The sequence below is a fragment of the Hyperolius riggenbachi genome, chromosome 7, assembly GCF_040937935.1.
Source record: "Hyperolius riggenbachi isolate aHypRig1 chromosome 7, aHypRig1.pri, whole genome shotgun sequence".
NCBI lineage: Eukaryota > Metazoa > Chordata > Amphibia > Anura > Hyperoliidae > Hyperolius > Hyperolius riggenbachi.
This window is the reverse complement of record NC_090652.1, coordinates 75,041,046-75,059,983: the sequence shown is the minus strand read 5'-3', so window position 1 is coordinate 75,059,983 and position 18,938 is coordinate 75,041,046. Positions and strand designations below refer to the sequence as shown.

The following is an 18,938-nucleotide window of genomic DNA, read 5'->3' as shown; positions in this document are numbered from 1 at the left end:
TCGGCGCTACTTCCAGCCCGCCGGGCGGAAGTTCCTTCGGCACCTTTCTTCCGCCCTCTTGCCCTTGTCCAGCCACTTCCTGCGCGTGTGCGCCTGAAGATCCCTCACCTCCCACCATAGCAGAAGGGTCGGCCTCCATCTCTACCGACATCACTTCCTGCGGGCTGGGCGGAAGTTCCGCCGGCGTCACCTCCATCTTGGATCCCTTGCCGGCTCCATCTTGCATACACATAGAAGTCCTCAGCACAGCCGTGCCAGAAGCCGGATCCTCCCCGCCCTCCACCATAGAAGAGCGGGCGGCCTCTTCAGATAACACTCCCTGTCGGCTGGTCAGATCCTTTGTCTCCTCCACAACGGCACCATTCTGCTCCTCGCAGCTCTGCGATGGCAGGTTTTCCCTCGATCTCTGGGCGCACTCGTCACCCCCCAACATCGCACCGGGCACCATAGAGACCCCAGGTAAGGGCTCCCCAACACTACCCAGCACTCCATCAGGGGGCAACATCGTGCGGGCACCCGGTAGGGCCACTACAACCCCGCCAGCCCCCCCATCTCCAGGTAACCCAGAGACGGGTACGACCACCATGACAAGAGCATCAGCAGCACCCCCACTACTACCAGAGGCCCCCACAGCAGGCATGCTGCCGGAACCCCCAGCGGCAGGGGCACCACCAACACTCCCCCAGGCACCCACCACAGAGCCGGGTACTAACCCCGGTGACACCTCCTCACCTTCCAACACAGGAGACTCCATGGGGGGTACACCTCTCCTCCACAACCATACACTCCTCATTCGTGGCATCGCTGTCGATGTCGGTTTCCGGCCGGAGCATTCTCTTGAAATGTTTCCTGTGTTCCAACTGCTCGGCAAAGGGCCCCCCAACTTTCTCCAGCTCAGCAAGTTTCGCCTTCTGGGCCCGAATCTCCAACCTCAGCCCAGCTATCTCCTCGTTAGAGTGGAGGTACTCGGGCTTCCAGCTTATTCCAAATCTGTGTCTGGCTGTATTAAAGCTCCATCTTAGTTTTTTTTTATTGTCTCCTCATAGCTCTTTACTTCCCGCAGCCACTCCAGGACGTTGTCAGCCACAGAATCCTTAGATGAGGAAACTCCATCATCCCCTTGGTAAGTGGTAGAGGTAGGGGGGTATGAGCTGGCCACTCCATGCCTGGAGCGGCCAGTTAGCATAGGAAAGCCCCTGCCCGGCAAGGCCCGGAGCAGGGACCTCAGGTAAAAAAGTGTCCAGAAAAGAAGCCTCCAAGTCAGTCTGGAAACAAGCCTGATAGGACCTTCTCTGGAACTCCAGGAGCTCAGAAAAACACGTCCTCCACCTGCAGGGAAAGTCCTGTCCTGCTAGTCATTTCACCCCCAGTCTGCTTCCCTAGTAAAATTATTCAAATGATTCGGTTCAAAGATCCGGATCTTTTTAATGGTCCAATTCAAATGAGCAGCACGGTGGCGTAGTGGTTAGCTCTCTCGCCTTGCAGCGCTGGGTCCCTGGTTTGAATTCCAGCCAGGGCACTATCTGCAAAGTTGTATGTTCTCTCCGTGTCTGCGTGAGTTTCCTCCGGGCACTCCGGTTTCCTCCCACATTCCAAAAACATACGGATAAGTTAATTGGCTCCCCCTTAAATTGGCCCTAGACTACAGGACTTACACTACATAATATAGACATATGGCAATGGTAGGGATTAGATTGTGAGCTCCTTTGAGGGACAGTTAGTGACAAGATATATATATACACTGTACAGCGCTGCGTAATATGTCGGCGCTATATAAATAATAATAATAATAAAATGATCCGAATCCTTAAAAAGATCCGGACTTCCTATCACTAACCTGGAGCAGCTGCTTTTGAGAGCTGCATAACGTGGCTCAATCTGACGTCCAACTTCAACACCACCATGTGTTGCTTTAGGGGCACGTTATGCGACCATAACGTCCCCTAAAACGCAACGTCTTGGTGGGAAAGTCGCCTTAAATGCCATAAATGTCACTTTTAGTAGCAAACCTAACGGTAGTGTAATTTTACATGTATCAAAAGAAAGAGCAATACATTTCCTGTCGAGGTTTCCAGGGGGTCCATACGCAGCCGAAGCGCTTTGCCAAGGGATCGCTATACAGCCGCAATATGGCTGTATGAAGATCCCTGGCATTTTTTCCTATTTTCCCCCCAAAAAAATTATGTTTAGAGTGTGTGAATTTTTTTTTTTAAATATGTGGGGTCCCCCCTCCTGAAACTTTTTAACCCCTTGTCCCCCATGCAGGCTGGGATAGCCAAAATGTGGAGCTCCGACCGATTGGGGCTTCACATCCTGACTATACCAGCTGCAAAAAAAGGTCCCTTAATGCCGATTTTTGTTCCGGGGTATCTGTTGGGGAGCCCCCCAGGTTTATTTTGCCCTGGGGCCCCATTGTTGCTTAAACCGGCCCTGTATAAGCTATACAGAACCCCCTGATGATCTGTTTGTGAAAAGGAATAGATTTCTCATGTAAAAGGGGGTATCCGCTACTGATTGGGATGTTCAATTCTTGGTTACGGTTTCTCTTTACGAAACATCAGTTATCTATACAAAAGAGTTTCTATGAGCTCCACAACTAAATTGGTCGATGATTTTTGGAGCATTATACATCAAAGAGACAGTGACAGACAGCTTCAGATAAGGTTCAGTGAGAAGAGAAGTTCAAAGTGTCATCAGCTCTGCATACCACACTGTGGGATAGATTCACGAAAACAAACAGCATGCCTTATCAGAGTTAACATGCCTTATCAGAGTTAGCATGCCTTATTTGTGTAGCATAGCGAGCGCTACGAACTTATGCCTGCTAATTGGCAATGACGAGAGCTCCACTTGTCCTGCCCTGAGCCCCTGCCTGTTCCAATCACTTTAACCACTTTACCCCCAGCGGTACGAATTTCTCCGCCCCTTTTTTCCCTCCTAAAAAACCAGGGACGGAGAAATCCGTACCTTCCGCGCTACCGCCGCTGTCCGCGCTCCCGCCGCTCGTGCGCGCGCACCCGCCGCTCGTGCACGTCGCCGCCCGCTCGCCCGGAGATCAATGAACGGGAAAATCCATTCCCGTTTGTTGATCTAGCCCCTGCAATGATCTGCTGCTTCTTTCAGAAACAGCGAGATCATTGTGCGTCTCCCAGCCTCCTACTGCTTCCTGTAAGCGTCCTTCCGGACGCTTACAGGTCGCATGTAAACAAACACTCTGTGGCCATCTTGTGGCCAAATAGTAAACTACACCCTAAAAGCATTTTACATATACAAACATTACATTTACACAATAAATTAACTAATTACCTCCCACACTCCCCAATTATTATTTTTTTTTGTAATTAAAAAAAAAAAAAAAAATACAATAAAAAAAAAAAACATAAATAGTTACCTTAGGGACTGAACTTTTTAAATATTTATGTCAAGAGGGTATAACACTGTTACTTTATAAACTGCGGGCTTGTAATTAGGGATGGATGCAAAACTGAAAAAAATGCACCTTTATTTTCAAATAAAATATTGTCGCCAAACATTGTGATAGGGACATAATTTAAATGGTTTTATAACCGGGACATATGGGTTAATACATTTCATGGGTTTTAATTACAGTAGCATGCTTTATTTAAAAACTATAATGGCCAAAAACTGAAAAATAATAATTTTTTCCAACATTTTTTCCTATTTCCCCATTAAAACACATTTAGAATAAAATAATTCTTGGCATAATGTCCCACCTAAAGAAAGCCTAATTGGTGGCAAAAAAACAAGATATAGTTCATTTCATTGGGATAAGTAATAATAAAGTTATAGACGAATGAATGGAAGGAGCGCTGAAAGGTGAAAATTGCTCTGGTGGTCAGGGGGTAAAACCCCTCAGTGGTGAAGTGGTTAAAGGACATTATCCCCGCACTTTGATTGGCAATATAGGCTGCCTGTCAAGTTTCCTGTCAAGTGACAGGCAGCATATTGGGCCAATCAAAGTGCGGGGATAATGTCCTTTAAAGTGATTGGACCCGCAGGGGCTCAGGGCAGGACGAGTGGAGCTCTCATCATTGCCAATTAGCAGGCATACGTTCGTAGTGCTCGCTATACTACTCTAATAAGGCATGTTGACTCTGATAAGGCATGCTAACTGATAAGGTGTGTTAACTCTGATAAGGCATGCTATTTGTTATAGTAAATCAACCCCACTGTATTTTAAACTATAATGCCTGGTACACACCATGCAATTTTCCCAACAGATAGATGGGTCGATAGATAATTTTGGAAATCCAATCGTTTTTCTGATCAATTTTTTCTATGCAAATCGATCAGAAAAGTGATCAGAAATCAGATCGGATGTGTTGGAAATTATCAATTCGACCCATCTATCTGACGGGATTAAGACAGAGCCAACTGCAAATATGACAACATTATGCAATGCTATAAAAAATGCTATATTACTGAAAATAAAAATTGAGTCTAATTTCTTTGCTACCAATGTTCTTTTCCTTATCTATACTACACATACAATTCATTATATCATAAATTTTTTTTCTCTTCAGTGCCACTTTAAGGGTGAGAATAAAATTGGTGCACTGCAAAGTACAAACACATAATGAGGGTGAAATAAAGAGACTGTTAATAATAATAAAATAATGTAACCATACAATGTTTTAATGCTAAGGCAAGGGCTCCAGATATGTCAGTTATTTAGTTATTTGAAGGGTTCCTCCATTGTAGAAAGGTTGAGAGAGGCTGCCGGGCAGGACTACCACACCTATAATATTTAGAAAGTAAAGTAAAGGTTGATTCAATCACCTGATGAAGTTTTGCACTCACCTTTCATCCTGTCAGATTACTATCTGTATCACTTTTTGTTTATCCTACATTACTGAAAACCATTTCCACTTACTAATCCGGTTCAAAGCATGTCCTAAACCAGTGTGTTCTGGAAAAGCCCTCTTCTGCTGTCAGCCAATAAGTACTGCCTGGAGGTGACAGTTACCACGCTTCCATGTAGAGGTTATTGCTGTGACATATGTAATCCTACAGTCCTCAGTAAGGGCCTGCACACACTAAGGCCTGGCTCACACACGGATCGCAAAACGCCATCTTGCAGCACAAATTTTTGACTTTGTTTGGACACTTGTGCTCTAAGCAACAATAATGCATGCAGGGTGTTTGAAATTTATGCAAATCACAAGAGCTGCAGGGAAAATGATCCCATAGGCAAACATTTGTCATAGCTTTTTGCAGTGATCAGAAATACACGGAAATGCTCCTCAAAAGCACCTGAGTGTGAACCAACCCGTAGGCATTGCTGAGCTGATTTCAGCAATGTGTATCCTTGCGCGATACAAAGGGACAGCAATTCTGTACTATACAGCAGTGCATTCCAATAATGCACTGCTGCATGCCTTTGTGTGCGCAGTCCTGTCTCATTCATTGTAGTTGAATAGGGTTAGGCTTGTGCCATATGCGTAGTGGTTAGCTCTCTCGCCTTGCAGCGCTGGGTCCCTGGTTCGAATCCCAGCCAGGGCACTAACTGCAAAGAGTTTGTATGTTCGCTCCGTGTCTGCGTGGGTTTCCTCTGGGCACTCCGGTTTCCTCCCACATTCCAAAAACATACGAATAAGTTAATTGGCTCCCCCTAAAAAATTGGCCCTAGACTACAGTACTTACACTGCATAATATAGACATATGGCAATGGTAGGGATTAGATTGTGAGCTCCTTTAAAAGACAGTTATTGACAAGATATATATATATATATATATATATATATATATATATATATATATATATATATATATATATATATATATATATATATACACTGTACAGCGCTGCGTAATATGTCGGCGCTATATAAATTCTAAATAATAATAATAATATGTTTCTGCAATATAAACGGCCATCTGAATTGCACAGCAACCAAAGAGTGTGCCCTTAAGCAGGAAACGCTTGTTTGAACCGCTTATGGAAAGATGCACGTTGTCACACTTGTCATTTCTGCATTCGCCTGTGTTTCCTGCTCCCATTTTGTTGCCACATAATGTGAAAAATGGCAACCAGGAACAAAAAATCACACATGGAAACTGCAAACAAAAATATGATAGCAGAGTGCTGGAAAAAATATAAAATCTCCCGATTAATCGCAAATGTGCTCCCTTAGGCCTTGTTCACATCTAAAATTGAAATCCCTACGATTTTCGATTTTGTGGGCAATTTTTTTCTCCTCCTGGCACTCGCGTGGGCGCTGTGGTTTTAGTTGTGCGCTTTTAATAAGCGCTTTTGCAGAGTGATTGCGTATTTTCACTTCCTGGCGTCAGTCAGGAAGTGAACTCTTTGAAGTTGTCTGTATAGCTAATATTGTGGGGAAATTGCGCCCACAGTGTGATGTCTGTGAACCTCGTTGCATTGTGGGAAATAACAGCTTTTTCCAACTGCCAAGCAACCAGTATCTCCCTCTGTGCATAGAACTCTCAGTAACGAACATTCCATACAGATCACCTGGCAGAGCTAAAGATGTCACCACCAGTGATACATTTCAGAATGTAAATCAGGTAAGATTCTACAGTGGGCAAACTCTGACTAAATAATGTATACCGGTAAGTGAATATTGTAAATAATAAGCAATTTTATTAATTATGTTATTTTCACTACATTTCCTCTTTAAATAGAAAAGCAGACCCTGTCCATTTCCTACTGATGCTTAAAGGATACCCAAACTGAAATGTGACATAATGAGATAGACATGTGTATGTACAGTGCCTAGCACACAAATAACTATGCTGTGTTCCTTTTTTTCTTTCTCTGTCTGAAAGAGTAAAAATATCAGGTATGTAAGTGGCTGACTCAGTCCTGACTCAGACAGGAAGTGACTACAGTGTGACCCTCACTGATAAGAAACTCCCCTTTTTTACCTCTTTCTTGCTCTCAGAAGCCATTTTCTGCTAGGAAAGTGTTTTATAGTTGGAATTTCTTATCAGTGAGGGTCACACTGTAGTCACTTCCTGTCTGAGTCAGGACTGAGTCAGCCACTTGCATACCTTAAATTTAACTCTTTCAGGCAGAGAAAGAAAAAAAGGAACACAGCATAGTTATTTGTGTGCTAGGCACTGTACATACACATGTCTATCTCATCATGTCACATTTCAGTTTGGGTATCCTTTAAACAAAGCGGAGACTAATAAAATACAACAAAATAAAAGCCCCATCCCTATCAGATGCACAGCTTTCCTCCTGCCTTCAGGGTCAACATACAAAACTTGTCCTACCTGAAGCAAGATAAAGATTCAGCCAATGTACTGGAAGAGCCCAGAACATGAGCAGCAAATATAAACATGTTTAAATGTAAGCAAGATAACACCGGGTAGCATAACAAGTGATTAGCAAGGTCAGAAGATACATAATCAATGTTAACAGCATGAACTACTCCAAACCAACATTGGCAAGGAAATGAACAGCGCTACTTAAAAACAGATAAGTGCCTACCTGCAAGAGAGTGCAAGCCCCACTTATGGGATAAAATACACACCTAGCATACTGGATGTATATTGGAGGCCATTCGGAGGCGGCCTGGTGATGCGCTGATCCAACTTTTGCGCAATTTTTAAATTTCAATTTTACTTGGTGGCGCACCCAGGCTATGCATATGCATAGGTTAAGATTTAGTTAGTGTTAGGTCCCCTCCCATTGAGGATGACGTCTCCGCAGTGGGAGGGACGAGTACTTAACAAGTTGCATGCAAGCTGTTACAGGAAACCAACATCCTTCAGTGGTAGACAGGTCATGTGTATGCTAGGTGTGTATTTTATCCCACAAGTGGGGCTTGCACTCTCTTGCAGGAAGAGATGGACTAGTCCAAAACCTGTCGCTTCTGTCAGATTTCTACTACCTACTGTAAGGGACTGTAACATAGGAGAAAAGTAATTTATGGCTCATTTTACTCTGTAAAAAAATTTACTTCTTATTTGTTTATCTTTGCACATATGTTAAACTTTACAATTTTTCACCATAGTGCCCCTTTAATTTTTGTTGTGTATTAAAAAAAAAGTGCAATTAAATTATTTGCAGAAAAAATATTATAAGCAACAAATATGAAACATGTAGTAAACACCATTGAAAATAAAAGGGAAAATGTCAAAGAATACTTCAATCTTGGAAGAAGTCTGTATTGTGGAAATCAAGGTGAAAGTCTGTGTATGTAGAAGTCCCAATTTAAGCAAACTATCTCCACGCCACTCCTTTGGAAGTTGTGTGTACATTGGAAATCGGGAGATTAACATGGCCACCGGGCCTGTTCCCTTTTGAAAAAAACTGCCTGGGAGACGGGATTAAAGGCTGCCATACACTGGTCGATTGCCACCAGATCGACCAGCAGATAGATCCCTCTGTGATCGATTACAGAGGGATCTATTGGTTGCCTACACTGCAAACAGATTTTAAATCGATTTCACTATGAAACCGATTCACAATCTGTGGAGCTGCCGCTGCTGCCCCCCCCCGCATACATTACCTGATCCGGCCAGCGCGAGTCCCCCGGTCTCTGCTGTCTCTTCTCCGCACTTGGCTCCAGGGCTCCAACTTCACTTTACTTCCTGTCGGGGGAAGTTTAAACAGTGGAGGGCGCTCTACTGTTTAAACTTCCTGTCGGGATTGGGAGTAAGTGAAGCCAGCCGGAGCCCAGCACAGAGAAGGGAGAGCGGGTACAGCAGGGACATGCGCCGGCGGAACAGGTAATGTGTTGCTGCTAGCGTTGGTCGTTGGACATTCAAACGCCGCTATCGACGCACTCCTGACCCACCAGCAATCGAGGTAAATCTTCCGTGGGGACAGAGCGACGGGAACGATCGATTTCAGGCAAAAATCGATCGTTCGGTCAGCGTTTGCGCAACGATTTCACAGAAGATTCTATCACAGTGATCGAATCTGCTGTATATCGGTGGGAAATCGTGTACGTGTATGGGCCCATTAAGAGTCCCCTCTCTCCCCCTGCTCCAGGCTGACTCTCCCTTGCATGTTGGAGGGAAAATCTTCATACGATCTTTTAATATGTCATATCTTGGCCTTCGCCACTTGCCCAGGGTATCTGACTATATATATTCTGGGACCAAACAGCAGTGTTCTAGCACAAATTATTAAAGAGGAGCTGTCAGCCGTCATCTCAGGAAAAAAACAACACATATATAAGTAGATAAATACTTGCTCTACTTACATAACCTATGTATTGCACTGTGTCCACGTTTTGATTTTAGTGATTTTTCTACAGTAAAAAAAAGAGAAAATCTTTTTTAGCATTTCCCATTTTAATTGTGGCTATTTTGAAGCCAATCCTGATGTCATTTCCTCCCTTACTCTCCTCTGCCTGACTGTGGATGCATTGCCCTCCATTCACTATAGAAAATGCATTGTCTCAGTATGAGAAATATTGGCCAATCAGAGAGGAAAAGAGGTGTGGGAGGGGAAAACAGGAGGGAAAGAGGCGTCAGCCAATCAGACTGCATTAGTTAAAGGGGCACTATGGCGAAAATTGTTAAATTTAAAATATGTGCAAACATAAACAAATAAGAAGTACTTTTTTTCCAGAGTAAAATGAGCCATAAATTACTTTTTCCCTATGTTGCTTTCACTTGCAACTGTGTAGTGAGCAGGGAAGCTGGCCAGCATCATTGTTTAATTTTTTTTAGGGAATATCTTTATAAAGAATAAAAGCCTTGCTGAGGATCCCCTATGAAGAGATGGACTAGTCCAAAACCTGTCACTTTTGTCAGATTTCTACTTCCTACTGTAAGTGACAGCAACATAGGAGAAAAGTAATTTATGGCTCCTTTTACTCTGGAAAAAAATGTACTTCTTATTTGTCTATGTTTGCACATATTTAAAATTTTACAATTTTTCGCCATAGTGCCCCTTTAAGTCTGAGGGGGAGTGGAGAAGCAAAAATGGACAACCCAGCATGCCCTACAACTTCCTTTTTGTGTACCAAATTTTGTGTGTACCAAATAAGAGTCAGGTAAACTGGGGAATGATAGTGATTTTAACTTTTGGATTGCCTGGTTAGCATCCATATTACTTGTTTAATAGATAAAATAAATAATTGTTTTTTTATTTTATGCCTGACAGTTACACTTTTATATTTCATAACCATGGCAACACTTGTAAGTTTCTTGCATGCTTGCAGGTCTCTGCTCGTTAAAACAATGTTGCACAAGTCCTGTTAAATTATTATCTTTTATTGGTTGCTTTTTTTGCCACACATATAATTTACGCATATTAATGAATGGTTCACCCCAGTGGTTTTGAAATTATTATACTGCTGTCAAGAAAAGGTAGTTGAACCCGAGCTGTTGAAAGCTGACTCAGTGAGATGCATGAATTTGCACACAGAGTGATCACAACATGGGTGGCTGCCTTCTACGTGGACCTATGATAATGACTTTATCTGTTACATTCCTTGAACATCTACAAACCATCTGATAATAGTACTGGCCAATGTTTTTGTAATTTACCTCTAACATCTGTCCACTGATTATTATCGTTCGATATGGACCAGACAATATTCTTGGAAGGAGTCATTTTAGATTGGAGAAGATCTGAGCTGTTGGTCATCTTGGCTCTTTTGTATGCTCTCACAATTACCTTTTTTTTGGATATCCTCTTTCTTACAAGCGTTTTGTCAGGTCCTCAGCCTGATGCCGGAAGTCAGAGAAACCAGTTTCTCCTAAATCTCAGAAATTGTCTGACCAACTGGGTAATTTTTTCTTTTGCTCTGGTTTAAGACAACTCTCAAAATGAAGTGAAGTATAGGTCTGAATTAATATTATTGTCATCTCCAAGAGTTACGGTAAACAAAGTCCTAGAAAGCACCAGTGGCATAGCAATAGAGGATGCAGAGGTTACGACCGCACTGGGGCCCCTGGACTAGAGGGGCCTTCCTTCATCCATCTTATTAGTTTTTCATTGGAGTTGGTAATGAACACTTCTATATGTGCATTGAATAGTGGTAATCTAAATACACCTCTCTGACACTGCAGCTGTCCTTGGTAGGTTTTGGGGCTCTATATCAAGTGCTATAGCAAGTGCTTGGGGCCCCATGGGAAACTTGCACTAAGGCTCCAAGCTCATTAGTTATACCACTGGAAATCACAAAATCATTTCCCCAATGGAGGGTATTTACCTCACAGTGGATAAACCTGTGATCCCCACCCTACACCTTCTTCCGAGGGTCCACAAAAATATGCAATGTTAGCTTACAAGGAAGGATAATTGTATCTGGTGTTTGCAGTTTCACTGAGAAATGTTGTACATTTTAACCTCACATGGGCCTTGATTCATCAAGACTTATCGAATTGGTTAACAACAGTTCGGTAAATACAGAATTCGTTAAGTTGATTTTAGGATTCATCAAATTTATCTACAGCTGTTAGTAATCATTCGTTAGTGATGCGTTAAAACGGAAGAAAGTGCAATTCATGAAAATGAAAGTGGGCGTGGTTTAGCGTTACATTTAGGATTAGTTATCTCCTTCACTGCTCTCTGTCGTTATTCCTGTCAGATCATTGCTGACAGAGAAGATGGAGCCATTTGAAGTGGTTATGTATCAGCTGAGAGTGATTCAAAGACGCAGAAGGGCAAGAATAAGGTCTAGAACCATATCAATTTGCAAGAGATTTATTTGCTCTACCAGGACATCTGCATTTCTCTTGAATCATCTTGTAAGAGAACACAGGCAGTGCCAGGGTTAACTTAATTGCTAGCTGCACTATATTTTTTTTTAGAAAAGGCTCCTATCAAGCCGCAGCTGGCAAAATTGTGGGATTGTCCAACGCCACTTCCAGAATGATGATGGAAATATCGACACTTTACCGAATGGTTACCAATTTGTTATCGATATTTTATCGAATTCACACCGAATGCAGAAAAACCTTGATGAATACAACTAGAAATCGATAAACTTCAAATTCGGTAATTTAACAAACTGGAAAAAGTTATCTCAAAGACAATGATGAATCGAGGACATGATGCTAAACTAACTTGAACATTTTGAAATTCCAGCTCCTACAATTATGGTTTATGTGATTTAGAGTAACATTCCACACAAGCATGGGCTTCAGGCTGTCAAGTGCATTCTACGTACAGAAAGTTGTTGTTTTGACTCTAGTAATGTCCTTGTCCTGCAATTAGTCGAATTCATTCTTATATGTAACTACTTCACATTTGATTGCCAATTCTACCACAAGGTAGCAGGCAAGGAGATGGAGGTGCTTTGTGCTCCATCCTATGCTGGGCTCTTTTTGGGTGGTTGGTAGAGAAATGTAGGTTTTTTAATAGATTTTGAGCTGTACCAGTCCCACATTTTGTGCTGGTACCACTATATTGATGATATCCTCTTTTAGGATGGTTGTAGAGAGTTATGACAACATTTTATTAATGCATTACATAATAAAGTATTTAATACCCTTCTAACTTCCCATGTTTTTAGAAAGACATGTTCACTACCATTTATTTACAGCAGTTTAATAATTGCAAAACCACTGGGGTGTTCTACAGTACCTATTAATATAAGCTTGTGGTAACTTATATGTGGGGCAGACAAGCAACCAATTAAGGAAAATAATTCAACAGCACTTGTGCAACATTACCTTAGCAAGCAGGGATCTTCAAGTATGCAAGAAACAAGTGTTGATTCCTATTTTTATCATGGCACTAGGACAACCCAACTACAATCAGGGTGGTGGCCTTGGAGCGGGTCCTTGTTGGCCCCAGGGGTGGAGATCTCACCAAATTATTACTTCAAAATGAGCTCAGATGGATACACCAGTAAGGCAGTCGTGCAATGCATGGCCTTAATGAGGAGTATTCATTTAAATAATTTTTGGGCTAATTGAGTAAGAATGGTCATCTTTTATATAGATTTTCTTATTTCTCGCACATACTTCCCCTTTCTTTGCCATCATTGGTGATGTGCGAAGATGAGCGCAACCAATCAATGGAGTTGATCACCTTTTTATTATGTTTCATTTATGCACATTCACTCATTTTCACTTTCCTTTTCTCTTTCCCTCTCCGCCTCCCTCTTTTTCCATACTTTGTTGGTTATTGCAAATGGAAGCTTGACCAAACCTTGGAGATTACCCATTTCCTCTCTGTATTTTCTTCTCCCTCTTTCCCCCTTTTCCTTCCCCCTTCCCTTTCTTCCCTTTTCCCCCCTTTTCTTTCCCCCCTTTCCTGTTTCCCCCTTCCCGTTCGGACCTTCAATATCTCCACTCCGGTCCCCCGCTGGACTTTCCAGTACATTGGCTAAGTCGTTCTTCATCGTTCATGCGTGGCTGAAAGCATTCTGCACCCACGCGGAACTAATGCAACACAATCAGAAGCTACATAAGCTTACTCTATCATGGGCAGTGAATTCTGAGCACAGGCAACCTTTTAAATTAGCACTCACCAATCAGTGGCCAAAAACAGATCCAGCAATCAGTCTTACTTCCTGGTATGCTCTTCCAGCTGACAGTGCTACGTGCTACGTATGCCGGTGCCTGAGTTTATGGGTAGAGCGTATGACCCTATGCACTTGTCTCCTGCTGTCAGACCGCGTGTATGCATGCATTCCTGCAGAGATACCAGGACTGATGTCACAGACTGGCTACAAGTCATGCATCTTCTTCTGACACGCAGAAGCCACGGAATCGCCATGGGCATGGGCAACAGGTGAGTTCATGACACCTGCTGTGAAAACACTTTTTGACCACGTGTGAGGAAATCAGGTGCTTTTGATCTCATAATGAGAAGACCGGTATCTTTGGAGAAATACTTGATGCTTGGAAAAATTGACAGCAGAAGAAGAAGAGGACAACATAGTCTAAGATGGATAGACAGCGTAGGTGAAGCTGTGAATATGCGTATGCAGCAGCTGAAAAAAGCAGTGATTGACAGAGACATTTGGTGTGTAGAAGCACATATGGTCACGAAGAGTTGGAATTGAATGAACAAATGAGAGGAGTGAAGAATTCAGGACTCTCAAGTTGGTACCATACAAAAACAGAAACATATCCAGAAAGGAACTCACAGTTTTGAAGGGCTTAGCAAATAATACATCTTTGATTATAAAGGGGGCGTATAGGGGGGGGGGGGGGGGCAACATCATTATCTGGCCTGAAAAAAATGTACTGTGCGGACTCTGCGGAGGCCATACAGCAATTGAATAATCAGGCCTATTACTGCCAGCTACCCTCTGACCCAACTGAAAATCACAATTTTGTCAGAAGCAGTGAAGTACAAAGTATTTTCCCCAAAGGAATATTTTTACCTGACAGCAGATAAACTGGTGATCCCCACCCTATACCTACTGTCAAAGGGCCAAAAAAAAACTGCAGTGTCCACCGGCCGATATCTAGTGTTGGTAGTCTCGCGAACAAATGTTGCATATTCATTGATGTCTACTTATAACCTCACGTGGTGAGATTGAGTTCTTACATTAGAGATTCCACGAACTCGCTTAAAGGGATACTGTAGGGGGGTCGGGGGAAATGAGTTGAAGTTACCCGGGGCTTCTAATGGTCCCCCGCAGGCATCCTGTGCCCGTGCAGCCACTCAACCAAGGTTCGGCCCCGCCACCAGTTCACCTCTGGAATTTCAGACTTTAAAGTCTGAAAACCACTGCGCCTGCGTTGCCGTGTCCTCACTTCCCCTGATGTCACCAGGAGCGCACGGCGCAGGCACAGACCATACTGGGCCTGCGCAGTACGCTCCTGGTGCCATCAGCGGGAGTGAGGACACGGCAATGCAAGCGCAGTGGTTTTCCGACTTTAAAGTCTGAAATTCCAGAAGTGAACCAGAGGCGGGGCTGGAGCATTGAGGAGTGGCTGCGCAGGCACAGGATGTCTGTGGGGGACCATTAGAAGCCCCGGGTAACTTCAATTCGTTTTCCCCTGATCCCCCTACAGTGTCCCTTTAACCAACTTGAAAATGTTGAATTTCTAGCTGGTATAATTATAGTTACATGTGACATGGATTCTCTTTATTGTAACACCTCACACAAATATGGGCTTCAGGCTGTCAAGTGTTTTCTACGTACAGCAAGTTGTGATGTCTTAGCTCTGTAATTATTAGAATTCATGCTTGGCTGCCAATTTTACCGCCAAGTAGCAGACATGGTGTTGGAGGTACGTTGTGGGCTCTTTTGGGGTTGGTAGGAGAGGGAGGTGGTTTTAAATGAATTTTGAGTGGTAGCAGTCCCACATTGTGGGTTGGTACTGCTATATTGATGATGCCGTCATCATCTTTTGGGATGGTCCTAGAGAGTTATGCCACCTGGATTGGGGGGCCTGTAGCGGAATGATAGAAGTTGGGGTAACTGATGCCATCCCCACCAACGTTTTGCTGGGTACTGACCTGGGACGGTTAGTAGCTCGGTATGAGCCTAATCCAATCCCCGTAAAGCCTGAATCCCCACCAGAAGTCCTGGACCCATGTAAGGTACTGTGTGATAACTCTTTGCAAACAAGGGGTGCTGTTGAGTCTCCAGGGGATAAGGACTGTGTACTAGGAGCCAGCCCTAGTAAGTCTCCAGTGCCTAGGCCTGGAGTGGGACATGTTGATACCATGAATGAAGATACTGTTGATGTTATCATGACGGGCTGCCTATCGATACCATCGATGCAGAAACTGTTGATGTCACTTGTGCGGTGCTAAATAGCGAAGTGTGTAGTACAGATGATGTCGATGTTTTATGTGATGTAAGGCAGATAATGCGGATGTCATATGTGATGTACTACACAATCCTATGTGTCATGTGGACACTCCTTCAGCTGCAGGAATAACCAGCAGTGTTCACTGGTCTGCAGCAGATGAACTGCCCACTGAAGGGTCAGATGGCACCAGGCCAGATTCTTCCACTTCAGATGATTTTGAGATCAAATGTATGAGTGATGATATGTGTGATGCGGACACTCCCTCAGCTGCAGTGGTAACCAGCAGTGCTAGCGGGACTACTAAAATTACCAAACTGCTGAGCCCCCCTGGAGTGATGGCACTATGGTGGCATCAGCAGCTGACGTTGAAGGGCATGTTGGCTGGCTGTACATAGGTGGCGATAGATGACGCCGGACACTGCCACCAGCTGTTTCTGATGACGAGCTCCCCCTGTTTCTTTCAGCAACTCGTCTCCTCCTACTCCTCTCTGACTCCCCCTCTGAACTGTCCCCTGTTCATCTCCTCTATTGGGAACATACGTGGGATCCGTATCATCGTCATCATCATAAACATCCTGCCCAGCTTCGCTTGCCTCAGACACCTCCAAAACTGCACCAACAGCAGGTACTTCATCATCTTCACAGGTTACGTCCATAGTGTCGCCGCCTAACTCAGACATAGGAGGTGGTGTAAATTGCCTAGCGCCTTCATCTGGTTGTAACAATAATGGCTGTGAATCAGTTAATTCCCCACCAATTAACTCCTGCGAAGTGTCAAATGCAATGGATGTGGTGCTTGTAGTAGCGCTGGACGGTGGCTGCGGAAGATGAGGTGTTCTTTGTTAAATAGTAATCCACGTCCTGACAATCTTGGGAGTTGATGGGACGTGCCTTCTTCTGAGCACTGTACTTGGTCGAGGACCGCACAAAATCACATCAACACAACCTCGCACAGCCACAGACCTGCCGGGTGGCCTTCCTCTGGGTCTGCCTCTACCTCTGCCTGTTTTGTCCGTTGTGTCCATATAGGGGGATGAAGTGAAAGGTATGCACTGACTTGACTAATGCAATGTGCAGTCACACAGGTGCAGTTAACAGGTATGCACAGAGTAGTATATCACACTGCGTGCACTCACGTAGGTAGGTGGGTGCACTGAACACAACAGGTAGGTATATGCAGTGATGAGGTGGGTGCACTGAACACAACATGTAGGTATATGCAGTGATGGGTATTACAATGTGCATCTGTCACACACAGACAGGTAGCGGACAGGCACAGTGACACTGCGTGCGCTCAACTCACGTAGGTAGGTGGGTGCACTGTGAACAACAGGTAGGTAGTGTCACAGAGCCCCTGGTGGCCAGACCGCAAATTGCCTTCCAATCGGTTTCAGCACACAGACCATGCAAGCTGTGGTCGCGATAAGTGGGCAGAAACCGGCAGAATTTGGGCAGCAGCCCGACCAGAAGGGAGCCTGTGAGGTACGGTAATTACAACTTACACACTAGTTTAGGGTATAACTGCCACCACTTCTGCTTTCCTGGGCCAGAAGCACCCACGGACTAGCTATTTCTAGTCCTGCAAATAAAACTGTTAAACACACTCTATTCTGTCTAGCTAGCAACAAAAGTAGCGTCTCCTCAGAAGTCTGGGTTCAGTTTCTGTGTATAGCTGAATAATAGGGTATCTGAATAACGAAGGACGTTTGAACGTCGTTTATTAACCACTTCAGGACCACAGTCTTTTCGCCCCTTAAGGACCAGAGCCTTTTTCTCCATTCAGACCACTGCAGCTTTCACGGTTTATTGCTCGGTCATACAACCTACCACCTAAATGAATTTTACCTCCTTTTCTTGTCACTAATACAGCTTTCTGTTGCTGCTATTTGATTGCTGCTGCGAGTTTTAGTTTTTATTATATTCATCAAAAAAGACATGAATTTTGGCAAAAAAATGACTTTTTTAACTTGCTGTGCTGACATTTTTCAAATAAAGTAAAATTTCCTATACATTTGAGCGCGAAAGTTATTCTGCTACATGTCTTTGCTAAAAAAAAAACCATTCAGTGTATATTTATTGGATTGGGTAAAAGTTATAGCGTTTACAAACTATGGTGCCAAAAGTGAATTTTCCCATTTTCAAGCATCTCTGACTTTTCTGCGCACCTGTCAGGTTTCATGAGGGGCTAAAATTCCAGGATAGTACAAATACCCCCCAAATGACCCCATTTTGGAAAGAAGACATCCCAAAGTATTCAGTGAGAGGCATGGTGAGTTCATAGAAGATTTTATTTTTTGTCACAAGTTAGCGGAAAATGACACTTTCTGACAAAAAAAAGAAAAAAAAAAAAGTTTCCATTTCTTCTAACTTGCGACAAAAAAAAATGAAATCTGCCACAGACTCACTATGCTCCTCTCTGAATACCTTGAAGTGTCTACTTTCCAAAATGGGGTCATTTGTGGGGTGTGTTCACTGTCCTGGCATTTTGGGGGGTGCCTAATTGTAAGCACCCCTGTAAAGCCTAAAGATGCTCATTGGACTTTTGGCCCCTTAGCGCAGTTAGGCTGCAAAAAAGTGCCACACATGTGGTATTGCCGTACTCAGGAGAAGTAGAATAATGTGTTTTGGGGTGTATTTTTACACATACCCATGCTGGGTGGGAGAAATATCTCCGTAAATGACAATTGTTTAATTTTTTTTACACACAATTGTCTATTTATAGAGATATTTCTCCCACTCAGCATGGGTATGTGTAAAAATACACCCCAAAACACATTATACTACTTCTCCTGAGTACGGCGATACCACGTGTGGCACTTTTTTGCACCCTAACTGCGCTAAGGGGCCCAAAGTTCAATGAGTACCTTTAGGATTTCACAGGTCATTTTGAGAAATTTCGTTTCAAGACTACTCCTCACGGTTTAGGGCCCCTAAAATGCCAGGACAGTATAGGAACCCCACAAATTACCCCATTTTAGAAAGAAGACACCCCAAGGTATTCCGTTAGGAGGATGGTGAGTTCATAGAAGATTTTTTTTTTTGTCACAAGTTAGCGGAAATTGATTTTAATTGTTTTTTTTCACAAAGTGTCATTTTCCGCTAACTTGTGACAAAAAATAAAATCTTCTATGAACTCACCATACTCCTAACGGAATACCTTGGGGTGTCTTCTTTCTAAAATGGGGTCACTTGTGGGGTTCCTATACTGCCCTGGCATTTTAGGGGCCCTAAACCGTGAGGAGTAGTCTTGAAACCAAATGTCG

General features: G+C 43.5%; 1 protein-coding gene across 1 annotated transcript in view; it reads left to right on the top strand.

Moving 5' to 3' along the window:
- Nucleotides 1-15,319: 15,319 nt before the first annotated feature.
- LOC137526073 (carbonic anhydrase 4-like) overlaps nt 15,320-18,938 on the top strand; it is a 49,241-nt gene continuing 45,622 nt past the window's right edge. Inside the window, exon 1 of the mRNA XM_068247287.1 lies at nt 15,320-15,455. Coding sequence (XP_068103388.1) covers nt 15,320-15,455 — 136 coding nt within the window. The remainder of the gene's footprint in view (nt 15,456-18,938) is intronic.